The sequence below is a fragment of the Poecilia mexicana genome, unplaced genomic scaffold, assembly GCF_051168715.1.
Source record: "Poecilia mexicana isolate PSO_F unplaced genomic scaffold, ASM5116871v1 scaffold_2, whole genome shotgun sequence".
Classification (NCBI taxonomy): Eukaryota; Metazoa; Chordata; class Actinopteri; order Cyprinodontiformes; family Poeciliidae; genus Poecilia; species Poecilia mexicana.
The window spans coordinates 35617853-35645437 of NW_028263371.1; the positions used below are offsets into that span (position 1 = coordinate 35617853).

General features: G+C 39.5%; 1 protein-coding gene across 1 annotated transcript; it reads right to left on the reverse strand.

The window, feature by feature from the left end:
* Window positions 1-11399: 11399 nt before the first annotated feature.
* arhgap1 (Rho GTPase activating protein 1) lies at window positions 11400-27088 on the reverse strand. Its single transcript, XM_015010886.2, has 13 exons — window positions 26979-27088; window positions 19005-19185; window positions 18825-18923; window positions 18650-18737; window positions 18098-18229; window positions 17538-17624; window positions 16448-16546; window positions 16249-16356; window positions 16078-16154; window positions 15859-15936; window positions 15272-15400; window positions 14872-14975; window positions 11400-14799 (listed from the first exon to the last, which is right to left on the reverse strand). The coding sequence occupies exons 2-13, from the start codon at window positions 19126-19128 to the stop codon at window positions 14632-14634; spliced, it is 1293 nt and encodes a 430-aa protein (XP_014866372.1). The 5' UTR covers window positions 19129-19185; window positions 26979-27088; the 3' UTR covers window positions 11400-14631.
* Window positions 27089-27585: the final 497 nt, after the last annotated feature.

Sequence of the window (27585 nt, forward strand, 5' to 3'; positions counted from 1 at the left end):
GAAAAAATTGTTTTATTGCTTACTTTAAATTTAGAGACACAGTACAGTTATCATGCCTTTAAATGTCTGGGAAACCCATGTCATAAGCTTCTGATAGGTCAAAAACTGGTCTTCCAAGTGAAGACCTATTGGGTCTTCCAAAATGATTGTCCTTCACTGTATCACCAAATAAGTTACAAAGTTTCTTAAGGACAACAAAGTCAGTGTTTTGTAGTGGCCATCATAAAGTTCTGATATGTGAACACCAGTGGTTAGAGCTAAAAAAGTGTGTGTGAGAGCAAGGAGGCTTACAAACAAGAAAACAAAAGGTTCCAGCAGTTCTATCAGAACAAATGGGACAAACAACAACAGCAATTAAAGGTAATTCTACCAAACACAGAGGGGGTGGTTGAAAACTTCTGTTCTTATTCTGGCATTTAGCAATCAGAAACAATGGAGGAAAACTGACTGATCTTAAACAGGAAACATTTCGTCTGATTGGTTGCATCTCTTATTATACAGTCACATACTTTTCCTTTATAAAGACTTATGTGTCCTAAAACTCCTCCAAAGAAGCTCTCTGTGTAAGAAACCATTGTCAGATATTAGTCAGGATGTTGTGGGTCTGTACTGCTTACATATCAACAATCCTTCACTGACAGTCAACTACCAATTCACCTTAACAGGCCTTAAAGTTAAATACTATTACATACTGATTAGGACTCAATGTGAAACCAACACTAAGTAGTGCATAATTGTGAAGTAAAAGGGAATAAGTCTCGGTTTTTAGCAGTTTTATTTACAAGAAATTTCTAAAAGGTGGAGTGTGTGTTAGTGTTTAATAGTTTTACTGTCACTGTTATCACTCCCTGTTTCTGTGTTGCGGTTTTAGTGAAGTGACAGTTTGTTTAGGGTTAGGGCTCCATTCTGTTAGCAGGATGCCCAGGACTCGGGTCAGCACATTTTAAAGGAAATTGTAAAATGAAATACTAAGTCCAGAGTTTGTAGGAAGATCATATTTCCAGCAGTCAGAGTGATTGTGTTGCTAAAAGTAGCTGAAGACATTCAAAGCACCTGACCTTGACTATTCACTGACAAACCTGAATATGTCCTATGCAGTTGTTTACAGATGAAACACTCAAATGAAAATCATGTTTTTCCTAAAGGATATTTCTCTGCAAGTGTTCTTCATGAAGTCTTATAACTTAACTTTTTATATCGTAGGTTTTCTAAGTCAAGCTTCTTTACTTAGTGTTATTTTTTTTATTTATTTGATAACAATAAGGTCGCGTTGGAATGTGGAAAATATTTCTGTTTTCTACGCTGGTTGTGACATGTTTCAAGCCTTTTCATGAATGTTCCTGTCAACATATTCCAGGCCCATGCTCTCCCTGTTCTCCCTGTTTACCATGTACTCCCTGTTCTCCCTGTTTTGGCGAAGGGTTGGTTCCGGTATCTCTGGTTCTCTCCTGCAGCCCCGAGACATGAATAATAAAAATCAGCTGACAAATGTTTTCTGGAGTTGTGAACGTGGCAGTGAGAGAGGCGAGGGGTGATATCTGCATTGAGGCGTTCTGTTTGCCTGAGTTGGTGACATCACCTGCAGTCTGGACAGGTAACACGTGACAACATGGAAAACTGACAGCTACCAGCTGCCAATGCACAGAAATAAACATCTGGCTGGATCGGTGGAAACCCACTGGCTTTGTGGAGGCAAACAGGTTCAGATTGGTGTTATTACTGGTTTCAGCTGTTCCACTATCACTCAACTCATTGGTCTACATCAGGGGTGTCCAAAGTCGGTCCTCAAGGGCCGGCATCCTGCGTGTTTTTAGTTCTCTCCCTGGTTTAACACACCTGGATCAAACGATGGCTTGTTAGAAGCCTAAGAAGAACATTGACTTGCTGAGAAGGTTGTTACTACCAGGGAGAGAACTAAACTACGATGCCGGCCCTTGAGGACCGACTTTGGGCACCCCTGGTCTACATGCTCACACTTCAGTCACTTGATGTCTAACATGGAATTTTATAAAAGTTTTTCTTTATGTTTCCATGCAACCTTAGACATTTGGCTAACCTGACTGACCTGGAGAACTCTCTGGTTTTGGGAAAAGACAAAAACAGGTTTTTGTTTAAGCAGACACTGGAACCAGTATCTGCCCATAATCAGAAATGTTGTGTTTTCATCTGAAATAAACAAACTTCCTGTCCACAGTGTTGGAGGATGCACAAACTTTAGAGCTGCGATACAGGGATACAGATCTCCTCCCACTGTAGGGAAGCCCAGAGACAGATTAAAAACAGGGAGTCAGATTAACACCGCATTAATATTAGATTGTGTCATAGTGGTTATGGTTTGAAAATCAACACTGCCACTCAGGACTTTGAAATGTTGAGGATGAGTTGATTTTAAATGAACTGCATTGGTCCTGATTCCCAGAAAGAAAGCAGAAGAATGTTGATCAGGCTAACAAGAGCTAGTATAATACATCATTTATGAAATAAAACTCGTTCTATTACAGTGGAAGTTTGTAATAATTTCTCAAACGTTTATGCTTATTGATGAGTAATCAATAATGAAGGGCAGTTGTGATCACCTTAATCTGTAACTCAGGACATAAACCCGCTAAAATATTTCGACTTTACTTATTAAAATATCTTTAAAAAGGCTTTGATAACATCATGTGAAATATCACTATTTATATTGCAAACAGCATATCTGGTCCATACACACATAAAACTTTAACAATGTCAATGAGTGACAAGAATCATAATGAAAATTTAAAATGTTGCTTCTGAAAAATCTTAAGTTAATGTGTTGTGAAGACAAAAAAAGTATCTGTATTTATTTACATTTCCCCAGTTCATGCCAGTGTTCTATAACCAATGTGTTAATACAGTGAGTACAAAGTATTACTTTGACAGGACTGGAAGTTGATGCTTTTTTGGAACACAGAGGAGCTCAAACACTGCAGGGTTCTGTATGTCCTTCAACTGCAAAATAAACCCACATCAGTAGCTTCTCACCACCAAGCATTATTTACTATAAATGTTTCTATTGTGTGTGGTTTTTACAAAATCAAGATGTTTAGGCTGATGTGAAACGAAACAAAGTTATTCTAAAAACAACTGTTTCGCAAGTGGATTGCTGCTCTTATTAAAACACTCCAGAGCAGAAAAATGTCTAACATTTATGTTAATCAAACAACTTATTTTCAAAATGGAGCATTTAGCTAACATTTAGCTTATCAGAAAAGTACAATATTACAGTAGATCAAATTAAAAACATCTATTAAAATCTGAATCACAGCATTAATGTTACGTGAAATGAAGGTAATCAGCCTAGACCACTGCTATGGTTGTGCTGCTGGTGGAGTGTTTTCTATCACACGTTTTCCTTCCACTCAACTTTCCATGAACAACTTAGAGGTGAAAGTTATAAACTGCATTTGTTTGAGTTTGTAAACACTTTGATGGTTTTACAGATTGCAGCCATATGAATATTTCTCCTGGTGGAACACTGATATCCAACACCTCTGGGCAAAACATGATGTCATGATGCAGTGAAGGTGGCAACTAGATATGGTGGCTAGCATTTCACTTGCTACTGCACTCCATTACGCTTATAGAAGCAGGGTGACTGGAATGTAGGAATTCTCACCAATTAAATAATAGAAAAGCATAAAGTCAGTCTATGATGATCAGGTAGTTTAAAACTCTGTTTACATGCTAACGTTCTGGCATATTAAACAGGACTGAGGGCAAGTAGTGGCAGTGTGTTTATTGTTAATGGCTCGTGTTCCAGTGTAACATACACTGTCCCTATTAAACTTTCATTGTTTTTCCTTGTGCGGTTGTGTCTCGGAGATCTGGACCACAACATGAGAAAACCCGACTGCTCAGTGTTCTGGTTCTATATGGATAACTCTTAAAAGTTTTGTTCTGGTTACAAATTAATCCACACATCGCTCATAGGTAGGTACTGCTTACCATAGTGCAAAGTTTACCACATATGTTTTTAATAAACATATGTGGTAATCATACAGGAAGTCAGATAATTGTGATAGTGGCACAAACATCAACACGTCTGTTGCTCAGCAACAGATAGTCACGCAATACCTCAATATGACATTTTACACTAAAGAACTGCTTTTTACTGAGTCTGAAAAATATCCTGGCCAGCCCACATTCCACAGTAATGATGCCCCATGATCTGCAAAAGATGAATGTATTGATGACTTTCAAGTATTATGATCAGATCATTTGTCTGAATATCTGTGAATTCATTCTGAAAAATGAAGCACAGGCCCATGGGAGCATTCAATAAAAATACAATCCAGTTATGAATTATATAAGCCAAAGCAAGGTTTGATCATTCAGAGTTTTGTATCTAACAATATGAATTTTAAATTTGATAGGGAATTTAAAGCTGCAGTATGTAACTTTTATAAAAAAAATAAATAAATAAAAATACATATTTGTTGAAGCTGTCACCATGTGGTGGCAGCATGGTAAAAGACTGATAAGAAAGAAAATCAAACTCCTCTGCCTTCTCCCAGTCCTAACTAGAAACAACCAATCAGAGCCAGGAGGGGGGTCTTAGTGCTGTAAATCACCCTCCATGGGGTGCTGCTCAGGCTAGTTAGCATGGTCACCAATGACAGCAGATAAATGGTTTTCCTGTAAGGGTAAGTTGTTTCTCCACCACTGGCTCATTGATCAGCAAGTACATGAAGATGATTGACAGCGTTAACACCCGCCTCCTGGCTCTGATTAGATGTTTTTGACTGGGAGTGGTGCATTTTTTCAGACGGCAGCAGTAACTCAGGGAGGAGGTGGAGGAGATTGATCTTTTCGCAGACTGTCTCTCATAATACACTGTAATGACATGGTGACAGTTTTAACAAATGGGTAAAAACCTGATTTAAAAAAAAAAAGGTTACACAGTGCCACTTTAACAAGGGAAGCAAAAACTGGGAAGTTTTTTGTCGCAAAAACTCTCCAAACTGTAAATTTGTATTCTTCCATGTCAGAATAACACCATTATGACTGTGTTTCTATGTTACACAAACATATACTGGAGTTAGTGTAGCTTCAGGTGTGAAAACGTTTGCATGTTATAGTAAGTTGTAAATGAAAAAGAATCACTAGTTTACTGTTTCTGGTTGAGACGGCCAATGTCCTAACCTTGACTTTCTCCTGTTGTTGGGAGTGTGCTAGGACTCTGTGTCTTGCAGCTAGCACGGTGTGATGCCAGAGCCCTCAAGCAGACCAGGTCTGGTACAGGATCTGTGTGGTCTGGTATTACTGCCTGCTGAAAGGCAGGACGAGAACTGATCCCAGGCTGAGACACAAAGGAAACACTGTGAGTCTGTTGAGCCGAGACATCCTCTAAGAACAAGGTGAAAGCAACACCTGAGGACAGCCACTCTGTGTAAGATAGGCTTAATTTCCTGATCATACCAATCACCTAAAGCACTTTATCCTAAATCTTTATTAGTTCTTACTCCCAGGGTTTTTTGTGATTAATTTTGAGTAAAGAAGCACCAAAAGCAGAGGTAGGTTCTGTTTGAGGGAGTTCCCTGTCTGACGTCCAAAGCTGCTTTCCTGAAGTTTCACATATTTCCTATAGAGGTATAGCTGTTCCAGACTGAAGTAAGGTTGCTAATTTCATGTTGACCTCTTTCTTTTTCACATCCTCTACATACTAGTGGGTTTTGTTTTGGCCATTTTATAGCCTTTTGCTAAATTTGCTTCTGTTTCACAATTGAATGTTTTGAAAATGGGAATGCTTTTTAAGGTGCAGTGGACCCCCAGCTATATTCAAATTCTTCAAATTATTAATTGAAAATGTGCCTATTCGTGGATATTTTTGGTGGAACATACCCAAAATATTCCAAAGAAAATGCAGCTTGGGAAGCTGAAATACCTCATCCCAATCCCAGCTGCTGGCATTTGGAAAGCAACCAACCCAGGACTGCCATTCATTTTCCTTGCTGCTAATTGGCTGTATCTAGAAGAGCAGAGGTACAGAAGACAGTGAATGCTAGCTTAGAAGTGCCCAGATGGTTTCCATGTAATGCATATTAAAGCATATTTGTTTTTTGAACAAATAGGCAGTAATTACCATTAGGAGGAGGGAAGTATCAAATATTTGCGGATTTTAGCTATCGGTGGTTGGTTAACCCCCTCAAATACCTCAAATACCGGATGTCCACTGTAATCACCCTTTGAATTCTTTTTATACTTAAAGTTCTTGTACTAGTCTTTTAAAGTCGATGGTGTCAGACTTTTTAATCACCTATTTGACATTTAATATGGTTTTCTATAAAATGTCCACTCTAGTTTTTGTGTCTCTCGATCCTGTTTCTGCTTTCTGAAGCATAAAATGTGTATATTTGGACGCTATGTAGCAATTTTACACTCAAGCTACATTCAACAGAAATACACAGTACTTAACAATGTGGGGTAATGTGCCCTGCCAAAAGGGACATTAGCGTATATTAGTGGAGAAAGATGGAGAACCCTTAACTTTCTGACTATTTCTGTTTTTGTTTTCCTTTTTCCCATCCTATCCCACCGTTGCCTCAATACCTGTGGTCCATTTAGCTATCAAGGGCCCCTACCACCCATACCGGCTAGGCAAAGATAGAGAGGTGTGGTCGACTGCTCCACAAATACAAACCCCTTATTAATTCCACTGATCGTGTCGCTCAGGGGCACAGTATGGGGGTGGGGGGGAGTAATGATAATTCTAGGGGCCCTGACCAACAGGGGGCCCTCCACAATTTATTTATTTATTGTTCATAGAAATAAAAATAAAAAAATCAGGGCCCTGTCAATTACAAAATTAATCATTTTGTATTTTCGAAGATTGTTTTTAGCAGTAAAAATTTAATGTTCCCATTCCCAGACCAAAAAACACACATTCATATTTGCCCTGAACACCCTCTCCCCCCTCTCCTGCGTTAAATGGTTCGTTCCTGCTTGGAGCACTTCACCATGACGCTGTTCAGCTGCAGACAGTGGAAGACACGAACAATTGTGGCAGTTACTATGTTTCTAAGAAAAGTTATAAAATCAGGTTTTCAAAAAATAAAAATAAAACAGAGAGAGGGAGAGAGAGAAAAAGGCAAGAGTGTCAATTTATAGCTCAGTTTTTCTCCAAGAGGTGGGTAGACTGTATGAGATTATCAACCTTTTAGCATAATTAGCTTAGCTACAGAGTACTGATTACCTCCATTTCACTAGCATTTAATGAATTAAGGGGGAAAAAAAGACCAACATATTCATATATTTAACTTGTCCCTTGTACCTTTTACCACTTAACAACAGGATGTGTCAGTCAGCAGCAGCTCTAACCCACGTCCCTCCTGACCCGTCCTCTCCTTAGTGAAATTAAAGCTGCAGTATGTAACCTTTATATGAACATATTTTTTTCCACATATTTGTTAAAACTGTCATTATGTTGTGACAGTGCGGTATGAGAGGTAATTTGTGAAAAATCTATTTCCTCTGCCTTCTCCCAGTGCTAGAAACAACCAGTCAGTGGCAGGAGAGTTTTAGTGCTGTCAATCACAATCTCATGTGGCTCATCCTTCCTCCGCCTCGCTCTGTGCTATTCTGCAACTAGCATAGCCTGTTGTAAATGCTTAATCTAGTAAGCATAGTTACCAGTGATAGCAGATAAACGATTTTCCTGTAACAATAAGTTGTTTCTCCTCCATTTGCACATTTAGCAGAGTGAATGAGGCTAATTGATAGCGCTAAGAGAGTCCTACTGGTTCTGATTGGTTGTTTTGGCCGGGAAGTTGCATTACTTTAGCTAGCAATAGTAGTTCAGGAAGGAGATGGACGAGATTGATTGTTTTCACAGATTATCTGTCTCATAACAAACTGTCACGACATGGTGACAGCTTTAACAAATATGGAGAAAACATATTTTTTAATTAAAGTTATATACTACAGCTTGAATAAAATGCAACTACATAGCATTTTTTGAGAAGTCTGGATTGCTTCATGTATATTTTGCATGTTACTTTTGACTGTTGCTCATGGGAAGAGACATTTCAGTAATCTAAAACTAATAGAAAAAAAACTAAGCAACCTACTTGCATACTGAATGCAGACTGAATTTTACTCTTGCATGTAAAATTCATGAGCAGTAAATATTGTACTAGTTATCAGTATTGGACCAAAGAAAGCAAGGCAGTTGCAAGCCTTTGAAATTGTGACGCTTTCGATGGGTCAGATAGACTCAAGAAATTGTAACAGCAGCTGCGTGAGGGGGGGCCCAATTTAATTTTTTGTCAGGGGGCCTAAGAATCCTGGCAGCACCCCTGGTGTCGCTAACTACTAAGAAACCTTATTCATGATGAACTACCTTGTAGTTAAGAATCATGGCCTTCTACGATACACATTTTAGCTATAACACTACATCCTGCCAAGTCCGGTCCTTCTCCTCACTGTACACGAATATGGAGGCCAGACAAACCACTCTTCCTGCAGAAATACTGTGAAGGTCATGCTGACAGGCAGAGTTCTCTTTTCACCCAGACAAAAGCTACCACAGAGAAATATTCATATGTTCCATAAAGCGCCTTATCTCTCATGCTCCTGAAACACAGCTTCCGTGCTGCAGATTTATGGCTTGATAGAGATCTGAGAAAAGAAAGTCAAGGAGACACTCATGTCTGCTATGGATGATTGTCTTCTCTTCAGGACGTCAAGATGGTGGCTAGCAGAATGCCACACAGACGGAGGTTTGTTTGGTTTCTCTGATTGTTTCAGTGAAAAATGTTTCCAGGAATTGGTTAACTGATCTAATCAGCTGTTCCGCTCTAAACATACCTTCTGCGAAAGGGAGTGTAGACTTTGTTCAGTCCCGTCCTGTGCAGGAGTCACCTTGTCCCTGCAGAACATTCCGCCACTTCCTGTCCAGCCCTCCCTTTTACTCTCACTTCTTACTTGCACCTCCACCTGTGTTTGGCTGCGTCAGGCTCAGTTCCTGAGTGGATGCTGAACATACTATGAAAGAAATTGAGTATTTCTACCTCGACCTCCTTCTGCACCCACTGATCACCTGAGCGTTGAACCTGGAGGAGAGGACTGCAGCGTCCTTCAAAGGCTCATCTTCGACTTCAGAACTCTGTCAGTCTTAAATAGTTGCATGTGTAAAGTAATAAGGATCATTCGGGTGGATTAATGAGAGAATGATTTGTTTTCTGAATAAGATGAATTATCTGCAGAGACACAAGCCCTCCTCCACACTATCATTGAGGAGAGATCTCGTGCTGAAGGTCTCTTTACCAGCACTAACCCTGTTTTCAGTAACAACAGAACATTTCCATGTACCAGACACTGTGTACCTGCACACACGCAAAGAGAAAGAGAGGGAGGCAGAGAGTCAAATTGCAGTGGATGCTGTGTGCCCTCCAGATGTCACCAGTGACGGAAAAGTACCGTCACAACCTGCCGGAGCTCTGCTCGGTTCTGCAGGAGAAGGGATTAAATGATTAACCTCCCGGTCGATCTGCTCATTTTGCTTTTTGTTCTAACGTTCTCTCACTTCAAAAAAGAAAAAAAAGAGAGGAGGGAAAAATGCTGACTACGGTGTTCTTTCAGCAGCTGCTGTGTGAGCATGGAATGAGTTCACTGCGCTAAGTATAGAGATGATGTTTCAGGATGCACACAATGTCTGATTTGCATCAGGATAGTTTGAATATACGCAGTGGCAAGTCAATGATGGAGATTTTAAGGGATTCTGGGATTGATTTAAGAAGTTATTGTCGCTGTAAAAGTTACTCAGAATCTGCTGATGTCTTCACTTCCGTTAAGGATTTGCTTATTGTTCCCTAAGTGAACTCCTGGTCTGTCCGGACTTTCTTCCTTTTGCCATAATAATGTAGTGAGGTCACTTCACAAGGACTGATGATGCAGTCAGGGCATTACAGCTTTGACAGCACTCTCCTATCCACTGTACTGCAGTACTGGGAGACTGCCATCAAGTGGCTGAAAACTGCACCTCATCTTTCAGAGGAGCTAGTAGGAGCTAGTAGTAGTTATGGATTTTTCATTATATTTTTGTCTTATTTTGTTGTGACTTTTTTTGTCTAATTCAGTTAGTTTTAATTAGCGTTGAGTGTATTTGCTAGATAACATTTTCTCAAACTGTGTGATTATTCTTGAACAACCAACTGACTGCCGTTTTCTCCCAACTTTTGCTGTTACCATTTTGTGGATTAGCATAAGTGTAGCCAGGAGGAGTATGGAGCTGATGACTGATGTAAACTGCTTGTGTATGGGTGTGTGTGTGTGTGGGGGGATCAATATCACATAAGTTATAAAGATTAATAAATAGATTCATAAACACAAAAATGAAGGATATTATATCTATGATTTCAATATGGCATGTTTGACTAACCAAATAATTCTGACCACTGGCATAATCTGTGGTTTGAACACAGAACAGCATGGATAATGTCAGAGGCCATGATTCAAGAGAGATTGGGGGAAGACAACCTCTATGGGACAGTTCCAGCACCAGAACCATTGCTGATCCAAAATGTCACAAAGACCTTTCTCATATTTACCAAAAGACATCTTGAGGATCCTCAAGATGTTTAAAGAAAATATTCTGTGGACTGATGAGAAAAAAACTGGACCTTTCTGGAATGATTGGGTCCCGTTACACCTGGAGTAAAACTAACCTGAGTCCGAGAAAGAACATTATGCTTGCAGTCAAATATGGCAGTGGTGGAGTGATAGTTTGGTAGTCTGGGTGTAATCGACGGAATCATGAATTCTCTCTGGAAGAAAATCCTGAAGGAGAATATCCAGCTACCAAGTTGTGTTATGCAGCAGAAGAAAGTTTCAAAGTCCACAAGAAAGTTCTCCTGTGAATAGAAGAACCAAAGTGAAGGTTTTAGATTGGCCCAAAGTACAGAGTTAAATCTGACTGCTGTGGGAAACCTTGGTGGTAAATCCAATGAATTCCATATATAGAGTAGGCTGGAAAATACTCATCTGTAAGAGGACAACAAAAATGGTGCATATTTGTGTGCATTAAAATGTAAGAGAGAGAAAACGTCTGGAAATAGATTCTCTATAATGACAAAGTAAACCTACTTTCACATCCCACCCTTAAGACATTTGGTTTAATATTGTGTTGACCTTTAAGCATCAACTCTTCTGGAAATGTTTTCCAGAAGGTTCAGGAAAGTTTATGGGATCATTTGTGAGGTCAGACACTGATGTTAGACAATAGGGCCTGACTTGCAGTATTCACTCATTTATTCCTAAGGTCTTATATTGGATGAAGGAAAGGACTTAAACTCTTCTGCTTTGAAATAAAGATTACAAGAGTAAATATTTTAGTGTGAATAAATGAAAAAATTCGTGAACAAAACCAAAATCGAAAGTTTCTTTTCACCATTCATTTATTGGTTGTTTACATGGATCGTACAACATATTATACCATCATATTATACAAGTACAGGGCGACGATCCACAGTGCTATATATCAAAAGTAAAAGGATGGAAAACCACAGTTAAGAAAATAGAATCACAGAGTTATCAACAACCTACATCTCCTCCCACAGCTGACGTTTACTGTCAAATACAATTACAGTACAAAGATCCAGAGATTATTGGGTCTGCAACTGATCACAGAATCAAGGAGGAAGAGCAGTACGGAGAATTCATGCACACAAAAGCTACCTTCATGAAATCCCCACTGAACAGAACAGCATCTATTTTCAGACATTTCTGATGAATAATAAATTCTCTTCAACCCTTATTATAGAAACATAAACATGATAGCCTTGAACTTCTACATGGCACAGCTTCCATCAACACATAGTGCTTACCCCTCTAGCTGCAGTTTCTGTATGTAGATAAATTAAGTTTTCCATTCTGAAATTATTTTTATTTTTTACAGCCAAGCTATGTTCAACAAACACGAGTTCAGACCAGAGCTTTTCGCTGCTCACATCTCCATGGAAACCATAGGCTCTGCTGAACACAGCTCTGGTCATTTTAATCTATGGCCACACTGGCACTAGATGGCTAAAGAGGAAAATGACATGGGAAACACAAATAAGGCACAAGCACACAAACACACACAGAATTTCCTTTAATAAATTCTAAAAAACAAACTTGTTTTGACTTGGTTTTCTTTCTTGTTTTGTAGTAATTTTTTGTGGTTTTCAAATGTCTATACACCTGGTGAAATTCAGAGACCAGGATAAATGATTTCTCCTCCTTTTGTGAGACTTCTGTCGTCCAGAAATCAGTCAAAAGGGCAATAAGGACATAAAACAGATGAAAAATGGAACTTTAACCAGGGTGTGTGGACTTTTGAGAATCACTGTACCTTTAAGAGACATTTCACATCACAGATCAAATAAGAACAAATCTAAAAATCACCATGCTGGAGTTACAACGTGGCCACCTGATTACACACACCTAACAAATCCATTGAATTTAATGACTTCTACATACAGTTACACACACACACACACACACACGCACACACACACACACACCACAACATGAGCATGTCAGTCAGCATGGCACCACTGGAACAGCTGCTGCTTTATCTTTTAGCTCCAGTCGAGCAAAAATTTCTCATCTTTTGGTGTTTTTCAAACATTTTAGGTAACATAGTAACATCACATCACAAATATTCAAGGGTTGGAGATTATTTTGGTGACATATTTATGACTGTGTGACAGAAACCGAGCCAATTGGTTCTGTATGACTCTTGGTTAAAATGTATGAAGATTTCACTTTGACACTGAATACTTTGGATGAGCTGCATAATAAACGGATAATAAAAGCTTCAGAGTCCAACATGATGTAAAACAATAAAAACTCACAGGTCATGACCAATAATAATAATAAAAAAAAAATGGAGCAACATGTTGGCAGGTATTGCAGGCGCTTCTGTTTCACACAGCTTTAGTGTTAAGAAATATTAAGTCTTTTAACAGCCCTGATTCATCCCACAACATTTAAACCATGAGTAGAAATGCTTGATTTTGCTCTAATAAAAGCTAATTTGCAAATAGTCAGAAGACTAAAATTTAAATTGAAGTTACGGATATGGTGAACAGAAGCCCAAAGGAGAGAGGGGGTAAGCTGGACCCAAAATGAAAGACCATATAGGCTTGGAACTAGATGGCAAAGTTATGAATATAATTGTGTTTTGGTGGGAATTTAATAAGGTCAAACATGGTAGGCCAAAAAAACCCCAGCAGGGATTCTGAATCTCAATGCTCAACTGCAGGCAAGGAGCTGCTGTTTTGCAGGAAGAGGGCAATTCACTAAGGCATATGTGGAGATTTAAAACCGTATGCACTTAGTTTAAAAAAAAAAAACAGCAACAAAAAACATTGTACAACTTGGATGAACTCCATTGGTGGCACAGCATGAAACGAGTTATAAGGCAACAAAAACACATGAAATAAAACACTAGCAACATACATCAGTACAGCATTACGTAATTAACGTGCTGAACATGTTACATGAAGAAAAACGTACAGAAAGTGTTGCTTACAGTATGACTGAAGGGGATCCTCTGTGGCAGCTGGAATGAGAAGCAGTTACTGTCATGTACCTATAAAAAATGTGCTTCTATTAGCAATAAAAGTCTAAAAAGAAAGGTTGACACCATCCAATCATGTCTGGTCTTTAGGGGGCGATGAGGGTGAACTGTACTTTCCTACTCAACCTGAAGTTTACCAACGAGGCGCTGGAAGACTATAAAAACCAAGAGACTATTACCAACAATGAAACATCACTTAAGCCAACTGTATAAGGAAATATGACAGTAACGTGGGAATAAATGGTGTATTGCTATGGAAACAAAGCGTTTCTAGTACATGAAGAAGATAATGAATTTGCATCCCACTAGGAAACAGGAAGTTTCTCCACCACCTAATACTGCTGACTGAAGCAGTCACTGAGCCACCAAACAACATGATGTCAGGCTGGGAAGGAGGTCTAGAAATCCAAAGGTAGAATTCGTTAAATGTTTTGGTCTAGTTCAGACTCTACTCTAACAGCTGAGTTTGGTATCTGCAAGAAATTACACTGAAGCCACTCAATGGCTTCCTTTGACCACAGCACTCCGAAGATTGTCGACACAATTTCAGTACCAAGTTCACAATTATTTAGGTAAACCTGAGTCCATCGTAGACACACAAACTTCCACCTCCGTTCTGACGGCCTCTCCTGACTTCAGCTAAGAAATCACACTCCTACAGGACATTTGATCATGATTGTGAGGCAGTTTTTTTTTTTTTGGCACCAATCAAGAAAGGGGAGCAATAAACTGGACATTACCTTAGAGAGAGCAAATAAATAGATGGCTTTTGTTTCATACCAGGATAATTCTTTGCATTTTAACTCATTTATGCCTGACTCACATGGACATAGGAATGCAGCCTACAGCCGGGGTAATCAACAGGACAATGCTAGTGGACGAGTCAGAGAGATGAAACTACATGTGATTGGTCCACAGTTTGTGGTGTTGGTATGAGAGTTTCTTCCTAATTGGTGGTGCTCATGTTTAAATGCTGCAGAGGAGGGAAGTTTCCATGACAACACAGGCTGCATGAAAGACCTCAAGAAGAAGAAAGGGAGAGGGAATTAGGTAAAAACCAGATGCTGCTGGTCCAGCAGGGTTCTGGTGAAGTTGTTGATTGGCCCAATAGCACTGAGTGACATGGCATTGTCCCGCCCCCACAGCAGGTTTGGGCCAAACACCACAGCCAGATTGCTGTTGGTCATCTTATTCACTTCACTGTTGGCTGACACCTGGCAACAAAAACACATGTTAGTGGGAGCTGGTGGAGTGAAGTGGAACTGTTCTCAGAGTGTGTGTTGTACCTGAGCCAGGAATGTGATGAGGTACCGCAGTGAGGCGTAGTTCTCCTCTGGAAGAGACTCCACCAAAGTTTTCATTACTTCTGCCTGATTATCACTGGATACAGCTGAACAAACCAAAGAAACCATCAAACCCATTGGAATTATCCAGCAAATCTGTCTAGCCAATTTTTCCTTAAACATTACAACTGGTAGCTGCAACCCTTTGGGAGTAAATCCTTACAGAGTAAAGAGCAAAATTAGTTAGAAAAGCTGGATTTTCATTCGTTTCCACAAAAAGCAATAAAGTCCTGAAAACATTTTACACTGAAAATAAGCTTCTGGTACTCCTGCCAGTCTGTCACACTCCAGAGAATGAGGGATTAGATTGATTTATCCTCATTCTTACAAGTCTTGAACTTACATGTGAAGTTGACAATGTCATTGTAGAGCTGGTATGTCAGCAGAGGCTCAGGAAGCTCTCGAAGAAACGTCTTTAGTATGACAGCGGCCAGGTGAACGTCCTCCATGTCTCTGAAGTTCACTGTGGCTCCTAAAACACAGTCAGAAGACGACAATAAATACAAATTCTCAATATTAAAGTGATCCACCACATCTTAACTACAGCCTCAGATTACTGTTTGTCAGTAGATCTTGGTTTGATCAAAATTTGATAAATTTCTGATCTCTGATTTTTGTAATAGTCAGATGTCCAGATACCAATTTTAGCCAATTCTGATTTCCGTTTAAGAACTATAAAATAACTGAATATTAGAAACAAATTCTTGGATGTTTGAACTTGTCTTTAGCATCTTTTATCAGGAATTAACACAGCTATTTTGGAATAGCTTAACCCCAAAAGGTGTGGATTTATTCATGTGTTTCCAACCAGTTGGCCTCTAATAAGAGCTAAAAATCAGCTGATTTCTCAGTTCATTCCAGCTTTAAAAGACATGGCTAAGGAGTATGGTGGTTCACTTAAACCTGCCCACCAAGTCTTGTCACTCATACCGGAGTTGTACTTGAGTTGGACCTCCTTTACCAGAGTCACATTGGCGGACCGTCTGAAGATCCCCTCAATCTCCAAACCTGACAGGAACAGAGCAGAGAACAGGAAGCAAAGGTTTTCAATGTCTGTTTTACAGACCAACAACCATCGGCTGTCTGTTCAGACAGCACTGCTGTCTGTCCCACCATATGAGGTGCACAGCACTTCATTTCTTGCGTTACCTTGTTCTGACAGGAAGCTAATCGTGTCTCTCATCACTACAGGAACTAGATGATTATCTGGATCCTTCTGTCTCAGCCTAGGACACAGAACAAAAAAAGTCAGCCATGAGCAAAACCAAAAAGCATTCATCTGCAGACAGAAAAAGCAAAGATTCTGTGTTGTGAACTTACATGACTAGTGAAACCCCAAACACCTGCTCGGGCAGTGGGGGGCTATGAGGAGGAGACATGGAGGGCAGCGAGCTGGGCTTCAGAGATGCTCTCAGTTTGTTGTCATACCTGATCCAGATCAGATGCAAACATGCTCAGTTTGGGATCAAGAACCAGATTCAAATGTCTGCAGAGGGTTCTAATGCCAGTCAGTTCTTACTCTCTGACACGGGTTGGGATGACCAGCTGGTCACACTTGACCACGTCCTCCAGCTCACTCAGGTAGCTCACGTAGTTAATCTTCCTGCCGAACTTAAAACTATGACCAGGACAGAGAGACACCATCGCAGACTATTCACTCACTGGTCAACACATGGAAAGTGATTCATATAGAACAGAGCTGCCTTAAACTGTTTGGATAAGTGTGGAAACCTTATCCAAAGGTTTTCACATTTTGGATAAGGTGTGGCTTTTAGCCTAAAGTAAATTTTAGGCTAAAAGTCTAAAATTAATTTTAGGCTAAAAGTCTAAAATTTATTCAGGCTTTTAGCCTCCCATATCTTGACCAGTGGAGTTTAATGTGACACTGATCTTATCTACGTCTGCAAAGATCTGAACATCAGTCAAAATCAGAATCAGCAGGTCAGGCTTCTTAACGATCAGCCTGAAAACTGCAATCAATGCACCTCTAGTATAGACTTTTTACATCTGTTGTACATTTAACAGGTAACTGTTTAATATTTCCCTACTTTGTGACATTTGGTGGTTTCAGAGAACAGATAAAGTGGGATTCCTCAAGGCTCCATTGCTGAAATATCCACATGCTTCCCTAGTTCAGATTACCTAGAATTTCAATTTTTCCTGTCATAACTAAACCCATGAAAAAACTTTGTAGTTTCTCTTTACATGTCAGCAAGCAAGCATGTTCACAATATCAACAACGCTCCTGTTGGTCAGAATTTATATTAGCTTAATGCAGAAAAGACTGACGTTTTTGTCACCAAACATGCTAACATGGTGGAAGATCATAGAATGGGATTGGAATTATTATTATAATTTTAAGTAAGACCAAGCACTGGTTTATGTTTACACTACTTCGAATTCAAAAACTGGAACAAGGTGCATCATAGCAACAAAGCTTCTCACCACCAGAGGGCAGTACACAAACTTTCTCTAAAATGTTGACCATATGACAACTTTAAGAGAGGAAGATGATATCATTTTACAAATTTCTAAGTTCTCATCACTTTAGTTACCACACTATTTTTCTTCTTAAGTCCCAATTTTAAATATTTCCCTAAAAATCCAACCTGATGATTGGTTTGAAGAGGATCAGCAGAGTCTTGATGAACATGGTGGGGTGGACGATGTACAGCGCCTTGATGTTCTTCTTATACCTGAAAATACAACCAGCAGATTTAAACTCAGCATTCTGTCTCAGTAGATGGACCTGCCTTTATTTATCACCAAGTGTTTCTCATTTTTACTGAGGAACTTGTTTCTAAACACATAGTTATAAAGAGAACCAGGGTTAGCAGAGTGTAACCAAAGGATTGTCTCAGTTTGTTGTTGGAGTTTTATTGATTAGATTTAGGAGCTCTGGATCTACAGACGGGCTTCTCAGTACATTATATTTATTTTAATATATAAAATATGTCCATCAAGTAATAGCAGATAGATTTGTAATTACAAATCTTTTTCATCTTCTTTATTTCCTCCATGCTTATAAAGACCTGAAAAACCCTGACCTCAAACTGAAGGCTGTTCCAGAATGTTGGAACCCGACTAGAAGTCTTCAGGTGATTGTATGATGGTGTGTAGGAACTTCCTGTAAACTTCTGCAGGGATTCCTTCAAGTTAGTGAACTTACTTCCGGTCGAACTCCTTGTATGCTTCTCGAAGCCAGCCAAATGAAGGCTTGTTTTCACTGGTCAGCCCATGATGGAAGTAGATCAGTGTGTAGTCGCTCTCTACGTACTGATCCAGAGTGGCTTTAAGATACCTGCAGGAGAGAAACCACTTCAGCATCAATCAGGGAGGCAAACAATAGAATTTTATTCAGTAGGGCTCTGATTCAGCCATCTTATTTTCAAGGGTAACATGAAACCAGTAATAGTCAGTGAAGAATGGACAAAAAAACAAACCAATCAAATCTGTCTCAGACAATGATGTCCACACTGGATGTAGAAATAGATGGATGGACAGATGGATGGCTGAATGTAAATCTTAGATAATTTGATGTGGAAAGTATGGAGATACAATTCCAGACCTTGAAATACTTTAATTAAATTCCAGACTGTTCAAATTAGCCATATGAAACTCCAACTTCTAGAAACATTTCTGTTAAGTTTCAACTTGGGAGTAAAAATGAACGCATCATTAAACCCCGTGGTGAACGGCGTTGATGTGCAGGGTTACTTACATCAGCAGCTTCTGATGGTCGAGCTGATGCTGTGGTGGCAACCTGCAGGCGCTGAACACTATCACCTTCCTGCCAAAGTTGTCGTCGCCTCCACACAGATTAAACAGCATCAATATTACACACACTTTACTTTAGCAGAAACAAATAAGCAGAGGTTTAATATTAAAGAGCCTACCTGCAACCTCAATGATCTGATGCCTGGCTATGTCGTAGAACGGATGGTCCCAGGGCAGGTGGGGAGAGCCGGGGTCGAAGCCCTGGGAATTCTCCGTCTCTGAAACACATGGAGCCACACGTTAATACAGCTGAGAGAAAAAATATCACCAGAGGAAAAAAACCAGGAAGTCTGTCTCACCTGATTTGCTAAGTGAGGACTCATCAGGTGGCCATTGCTGATCCTCTAGGGTGGAGAGCTTCAGCTGTCCTAACTGTGCAGTTGCAGCTTCTTCACTCAGATCTACCAGCAGCTCAGAAGACATCCCACACAGAGGATGGGACAGCGATGTCTGGGAAACCTTCACACACCAAGATGGAGTCTGGAAGACACAGATATGCCTCATATCCTCAGCAACTTGCTCTTCTCCTGCCATACTGAATGTCTTTTAGTGGATGATGATATTAGGATCAGACTCATATGGGATTAAAAGACAAAATAAACATTATTTTTTGTTTAGCACTTTTGCCAAGCTTGAGAAAGAACTTAGCTACTTAGCTTCCCCTGAATTCATTTTTCAGGATAAATACTAAAGCACTAATTGGTCGCTTTGTAAACTTCCAGTTGAATAAAGTTTTATATCTGTGTTCAAAATCCATTAATTTTCTTTTTTTTTTATCCCCCAGTAACTTTATTTCAAACAGGAAACATACAGAAAACAGAAACATACAAAAACAAAATACAAAAAGTAGAGAACAAGACAAACATAAATACAATGTCTATGGGCATTATACAGCATATTAATTATAATGTCAAAATTAAATTGGTGTTCTAGGGTTTAAGTTGTTCAAAGCAAATATAGTGTGAATTGAAGGTAGCAATTTAGCACTAGCTGAACTAATGTTTATGAGTAGAATAGCTTTCACTAAATACAGTGACATATAGTGCTTTAGCATTAGCAAAACTAATGTTTATAATTAGCTTCTGTTAAGTATCATGATTGTATGATTGTATAGCACTTTAGCGCTAGCTGAACTAAAGTTTATGATTCATGTCATCACTTCGGTTTCCGCTAAATACTGTGACAAAGTAGTTGTTAGTGGTGTTTATAATTAGCGCATTAGCATAAGCTTCTGTTAAATAGTGATGATATGGCACATTAGTAATGTTAGTAAACTAATGTTTATGATTAGCACTTTAGCATAAACTTCCATTAAATATAGCACTTTATCGTCAGCGGAACCTAACTTTTTAGTTAGCGATGGTCAAGTTAGGAAAAACATACATTTTGTAAAATGACAAAACACAGAAAATGAGGAATATATAATATTCTGCCCATAGAAGAAATTCTATGTTGTGTTAGTGTATTTAGGTCAACTGCAGTTTTTAGTGACTCAAATCCTCACTGAAAGTGATGGGAAATTTTGAAAAGGGGAGGAGGGGGGAGAGAGTGAGAAAAACATAACATGTCACTAACATGACATGATCACTTTCTCCAAACAAGAGGTGAAAACTGTTTATTGTTAACTTTTTAGGCTAAAAATTCATTTGGTGAATAGTATGGTCACTGCTGAGGCTCAGACCATGACTGTGTTCTGGTAGAGAACACACAGCAGGAAGAAGGAAGTAAGTTTTAGCTGCGTTAACAGAAAATCTGCTAATTAGGCTGATTTTCAGTTCCTTCACTGTAGTTACAGGGAAACAATGATAGAATGATATTAATACTTGTTTCTCTCAAGTGGTAGCTGAAAGTCCTGCTGTTTATCCTGCAGAAAACTGGGTTTTGTTCCATAACAGCTGGATTATTCATAATCAAAGAAAAAGCAGAATACCCAGCATATGGAACAGATGCTGGGAGAGAAACTGAACATTGCAGCCAATGTTGCTGACAGAAGGAGCAGCAGATCCTAATCGACTGAGCAGGATGTTCTAACATTCCGATGCTCCCATGTCTACGGGCGTGGCACCCACTCAGGCCTAGATGCAGAGAGATTAGGTGTGAAGTCTTTAAAGGCACCGTAAGATCCATCTGCAAAAGCATCAGAACTGCCATCTCCTGGGTAATGCCAGTAGTCCAGATTACATTTGGCAACATTGAAGGTGGGGGGTGGAGAGGAGAGACATTTGAAACATCTGCTAAAACGTCCAGATTCAGCTGTCCAAGCAAGTTCAATCTGAATGGAGATGGAAAGAAGACACTAAAAAGCCTGATATCCCACAGTTGTCTCTGGCTGCAGTTCATAAGAAAGCTCTGTCCAATCAGCAACAGGATGAACACCTTTAACCTTCATGGAAGCTGAACAAGGAGAACCCCAACCCAGTTGTGCAGCATAGAGGTGGCTGTGTCATGGTGGTCAGGGTGACCACAATCCTAGAATCTGTCATCTATGTAATGGGGCTTCTTCTCGATCCTTGGCTTGCATTATGGAGAATAGATTAGCTGTAAACTTCATGGTTGGGTGTAACACATTTTAATTAGCTTGTTGTTATTGACTGAAAGTGTGCATTAATGCTTTATTGTGTTGCATTTGTGTGGTGAATGGAGACAAGGTTGGAAGTATCATCAGATGTTGATAGTGGTCGGTGAAACACCAGGAACGGCAGAATTCCAACTGCTGGGCAAGGATTGACACAGATCCAGCCGTTGGAACATGGCTGAACAACTGCACTGTGCTTCCTCCTCTCTGATGGCCGCAGCGTGCAGCCAGATAAGAGCCTGGAGCAGCTCCAGCTACCGCCAGTGAACCTGAAACTGCTGCATGCTGGATCTGCATCCAAATAATGGGAGCATCTCCCGCCTTCTTCCCTCAGATTAGCTCTGTCCCCACACCGTACTCTCATTTCCCAACCCCCACATGTTCTTCCTTTATGTGTGTGTGAGCACACACATACACACACTGCTGTTTGATGTTATGCTGGCTGACAGCATGTTGCTTTAAATAAACATTGCTAGAAACCAACAGTCAGTCAGCTGATTGCTGCTGACTAAACACACTCACCCACATAGTGAAATGCAGCTGTTAGCACACATTCTGACTCCTGAGTGAAGAACGGAGGAACCGTAAAGGCTGACGAGGTCTTGGAGATTGAGTGACGCCGACAGCAGGACAGCAGCAGGTTCCTCTTTTCGCTGCGAGCGTGCTCACACAACGCGCCGCTGCAGGGGCTGCGAGCGCATTCCCACATGACTCAGCTGTGCAGTTTGTGTTCAGAGGTGAAATAGGTGAGGTCCAACTGCAGGTGGGCCAGAACCGTTTTATCTCTGCACTACTTATCAGGTTGCTACACACTTTATTCTTTCTGGTCAGAACTTCACACATGGAGGCTGCAGTGTTATTAAAGAGGTGGAGTTTTAGCTGGTGCACTCATAAAAAGCCTTAGAAACCCTGGGATGGATGGAGGAATGTTACTGGCTCAAAGAAAGATTTGAGTTTGTTCCACCCATTGTTAAAATCAGAGCAGCTAACAGGAGCAGTGCAGAGACCAACATTCCCAGTTTGAATGTGCGTCTTCAAAGATAGGTAGGGACTTGATATTATTCCACCACTAAAGTTGAGCCTGGTATTGGTGGGAGTTACGCAAGTTCAAATCAGTGAATACTTGAGACTGACTCTAACATACAGCTGACTACTTTAATAGTTCAAATACTTTAAAAAAATTCATGCAGTGCTCACTAGAGTTGCAAAACTATAAAAAGTTATTTTCAAAGTCTAAAACTTTTTATTTGGAGATACTGCTGATAGTGAAGAACACAGACAGCAATGGTGTGAGAACTAAAGCAGGAAGCCAGACTAATTATAAGCTTATGTCACCATAAGAAGCAGAAGAGCAAAAAGGGAAAAAAGAATATTCTGTTGAAAACGACTAAATTTAGCAACTTTTCACTGGTTCCTACTGAAATGAGTTTTATTTGAATCTGCGTTAATGTAACATTGAAATGACAGCTTCATCTTTGGTTTGTAGTCTTGGTATTGTTTTTCTTATTCACTTGAAATCATCATCAGCCTCTCAACACAATGCTCCCGTCAATCAGCTGGTGACCTAATCACTCAGTCTGTAAAACCAGTTTGTTAGCTTAACAGCTGTGTAAAGGTGACGTGACAAAACATGCTGGTTATCAACAAGAGAATGTGTAAAAACTGTTTCAAATAGTTTTAAATAAGAACGTTGCTGAAAGGCCACAGTTTTTTCTGGCTGTTCAAAGCACACTCACACTCTTCCCAGCTCCACTTGTTGTTGGACACAACCAGGAAGACATCTTTCCCCAACCATCCGTACAAACACAAACACAAACATGCCCACAGCCTCCCTATGTTCATGTGGACAGGATAAAATGGGAGGCAGCAGTCATAGCATGCATCCTGTCTTGCCTCTATGACAGCTGCCATTATAAGGTTGAAAAGTAATTACCATGAAAACTAGACACCAGTGGAAAGCTCTGTTGCAACTGCTAGTCATTTGCTCCTTGTGTTTGATCTAAACAGCTTATTTTATATACCTAAAACATCAAGCATACAGTAACATACAGTCACAGTTGTAGGAAGGCATTTTTCTCCAACTGTTTGCTTTCAGAACAGTTGTCTACATCTGATGTGACTCTTTATATACACATCTATTTAATGGTTCTGCTGTCAACCAAAATGTACTAGAATTAGGAAAAACTTCTTTGTTAAACGCTATGTGATAAACATGTGATCAACTACAAAAAATAATCAAAAGGAATGGAAAAGAAACCCAACATGCTACGATCTGTGACTGCTTCATCACCTCATGTGGGTTATAGGTAAACATGTAAACAGATGACGTTAGCTCATGCCATCGGGCATGTTTACTCCTTCACTGTTCCAGACAGAAGAGCTTTACTGACATTCTAATCAGACAACCAGGGTTGTGGTGTTTCTCAGCTTTGAAGTCCCCACAACTGATTTGATGCTTATCAGCATCATTCAGGTTTTCCTGTTTATCTGCCTCATATCCCCATCAATGGTTTTACCATTTTCCAATAAAGAGTCACAAAGGCCTTTCTCCAGTCATATTTGCAGAGTTTTAAACATCTGCAAGCAGCAGATTAGGGCTTTAATGATTCCTTGATTGATTTGAGTATCTCGATTATTAAAATTTCTTGATTAAAATTTATCTGCCTCAAAGCTTCGTTAAATTATGTTCTATTAATTAGCGCAGCGTGTTCCGACTGGGTCATTATTTGCGTTGCACAGCGCTCTCATTTCCGCCTACGAGTTGAGACTTTGACTGGACCACTACAGCACCTTGATACCTGCTTTGTAGAAGATTAGATATGTTTGGGATCATCATCCTGTTGCTGACCTAGTCTGGGCTCTACAATACTTCAGTATAATCCTTGTTTGGTTGAACATCAAGTTGCATCATCAGATACGCTTTCAACAGAGATAAGTGGTTTGTGTAACAGTTTTTAAGCTGCCAGTTCACAATGTTTTTAGCTTTCACATTTTTGTCCAAAATAAAAGAGGAACAGTCCCAGAAAAACCATATGGATGACCTGCCAAGGAGAGTTCTTCACATCACTTATCATTTAAGGGCTTTAACGATTCCTTGAATGATTTGAGTACCTCGAATATTAAAATTCCTTGAGCCAAATTATCTGCCTCGAAGCTTTGTTAGATTAAATGTTAAATGTTTTATTATGTGGCCGGGTGATTATTTGTGTTGCGCAACGCTCTCACTTCCGCCTATGAGAAGTTAAGTGCTAGCAGCATAACGTCCAATTTTCAAGTTCGGTTCATTGATTGATGATAATGTCCAGATTTTTATTGTTCGGCTCAGTCAAAAATTCTGGACAACGAGAAATCATCCTGTGGGCAACAATTGGCCCACGGGCCGCGAAAATGACACCTCTGCCCTAGATAAACTGGAAATTGTTAATTTGACTTTTTATTTTTTTCACAATTGTTTCCATAAGCACGTCAATATATTCCAAACTATAATTAAATGCAAATATTGTGTGGTGCTTAGCAGTACAACTGCACTACTTAATAGTACTGGTCATTTTCATGTTAGTAGCAGCACTTATGTCTGCTGGGCTCTGTGACATACAGTCATGTTGTCGAAACTACAAACTCGGTCAATCATCTTACAAACACACAATCTAATGTTTAAGAGGAATTTAGAAAGTTCATAGTTCCGTTTCTACAGCAAAGTGTTATACATTCCAGGCAGCAATTATAGCAACTTCCCCATAGCTGCCATTACTCCTCTGTTCTGTAGTAAATTAACCAGTTGAGGCTAAAAATAAATCAAGTAATAGTAATCTAAGAAAACATTAATTATGTTCTCTTTAGGATTCTTAAAAAAATCTTTAAGGATTTTTTTTCTTAAAACTAAAACTGGGTAGTTGTCCAGATCTAATCAGAAACCATGGCAACCTACTCTGCTGTCTGACAATCAGAGAAAATGTAATGAGTAAACTCATATGGACATGGACCATGGCCGTTATAATGATGGGAACCTGGGTTCCAACTAACTGTTCAACAACTGAATCCACACTTCCTCATGACTATCAACACTTCTACATGTTTTTTATTACACAGATCAGTTTTTGTTTCAACCCAAAATGCTGCCACATCTCCCGTTACAGTTTTGCACTACTGTGTATCCCACCTATTCACTGATTTCTCTGTGGAACGTAACTCAAACTTATTTGGGAAAAATTAGCCTTCTCTGAAATGCCTAATTGCAATGCTACCTGATACAATAATGGCTGGCATTTGCAAAGCAACCAATCCAGAAGTGCTATTAATTTTCTTCGGTGCCGATTGGCCCCAAGAATGGAGATGAGGATGACTGTAGATAGTAGCATCTAAAACAATTTCTAATGTGCGTAATAATACATATTAAGGTATATTTGGAAACTGAACTACTAAAACAGGCAGGTATAAGTCCTTGGTGAGGGGTGTCTCGAGAACCCCCTCTCCTTCTGTCTTTATTTTACCACCAGTAACAGACATAGCATTGCATCTTTGTCAACCCATCACTTTGGGCTACAAGCAAGAAAAGACTATCTAATTCTTAACTTGATAGAGTCCACTGACCAAACAATAAGGAACATGAACATTCTGACAGGCCGGAAGAGGAATGTTCATGTTGACCAAGCTATCAGTCATCTGCAACACAAAGGAACTGTCAGCAGTGTCCAGACAGAAAGAACTGGTCTAGAATTGGAAGAAAAACCTCAGTTCTGGTTCAAGAATAACCAGAAGGAGAGGAACAAGATGGTGATGACAGAGGTGATGAGGATGGAGGAAGAAAGCCACAAGATCAAGGTTATATCATAGAACACTGGACAACCTTGGAGGGAGTAGACCTCTGGAAATTCAACAAGATGCAAGAGCCACAACAACCAAAGGTCACAATGGAAGTTATGTCAGCATAATATAATTTCCATTGTGGCTTTCTTAGTGTTGCGTTGCAGCTTTTGTAGATAGGTTGTGATTTTTTGCTGTCGAGTCGTGGTTCTTGTTGTTGCACCTCCTGCTCTTCCATTGAGATTTCCATTGTGGATTTTACTGTTGCGTTGGTTTTTAGTTGTCACCTTCGTTGTTGTGTTGTGGCTTTTGCGTTTTGTTAACCTTTCGAGGATAATGTAAATTTTCACTTTTGCATTGGTGTTGCAAAATTTTTAAACAATTATGGGGTGTTATTATTTTGATCCATTCTACTTTGACCACTGCTGAATGGTTATAGATAGGTATCTATAGGTAACCAAAGCCAACCTAAAAAGGGCATATTAAAAATATAATCTGGAAGTTCCTTTGTACAGAAAGCAGTCAGATAAAGCTGCAGCATGTCTGAGCTCCAACGCATCAGTCATCAGAAGCAGCTGGGCTGTAAAAATGCTAAGTTAGCCACATTAGCTGCGAAGCTACAAAGCCAGTATACCTACCGTAGATAATAGACCTTTGTGTCATAAACCTGTTTTCACACACTGGAAGCATTTCAAGGATAAAGTCACTAGAATGAGTGTAAATACATCCAGTGGCTAAACCTCATCACAACAAACCAACATGTAAATAAAACAAACAGCCTGCAGATAGATACAGGAAACAGCAGCAGCAAAGCTTGATGAAATATTTCTGATTCAACTTCATTCGGTTTTAATAAAGCAGTTTATACAGTTATAGAGCACAAATTATTATTTACCGCGTTATCTCTCGGACAGTCACTCTGGATTCAGCCGACACGGTCTGAGCTGCCTGACGTCGTTGTTTCTGCGTAAACCACGTATCCGGTTCGTTTCAAAATACAGCTAGGAAGTCGTCTTTCCGTAAAACTGTACCTGTCAAAATAAAATAACGTAAAACAGATAACTCATCCCCTTCCAAATTCAAGGACAAGTGCGCACTCTAGTGTTTTTGGTAGAGTTACCGTAGCTTTCAAAAGTATTCTATAAAAACGTAAGCATTTATTCATATTCCAACAACAAGCCTTAATGTATTTTCATGGAATTTTATGAAACACACTGGTCTGTCTCATAAAATAAATAATCAAAAGAATAAGCAGTTTACCTTTTCTTCTTTTTTTTTTTTAACAAATAAATGTTAGGCACAGCCACTCCTGAATATCAATATTCAAGTATTGCCATAGATTCTCATTTAGATTTTATTAGACCATTTGTCACAAAAATATAGTTTGATCCAAATCATCTCCTTGTATCGCTTGTTGTATATTTATTGGATGCCTTTTGTAATGCTACATAGTCAAACTTCACCACAACAGGGTGCTGTGGTGGCACAGGGGTTAAAACACA

Excerpts from the sequence above, each read along its gene's own strand:
- arhgap1 (XM_015010886.2), bottom strand. The coding sequence starts at position 19,128 with ATGTCTTCTGAGCTGCTGGTAGATCTGAGTGAAGAAGCTGCAACTGCA. Across the intron at positions 17,625-18,097 it reads TACAAGGAGTTCGACCGGAA|GTATAAGAAGAACATCAAGG; the intron begins GTAAGTTCACTA and ends TTGTATTTTCAG. Across the intron at positions 16,155-16,248 it reads TTTGGGGTTTCACTAGTCAT|GCTGAGACAGAAGGATCCAG; the intron begins GTAAGTTCACAA and ends TCTGTGTCCTAG.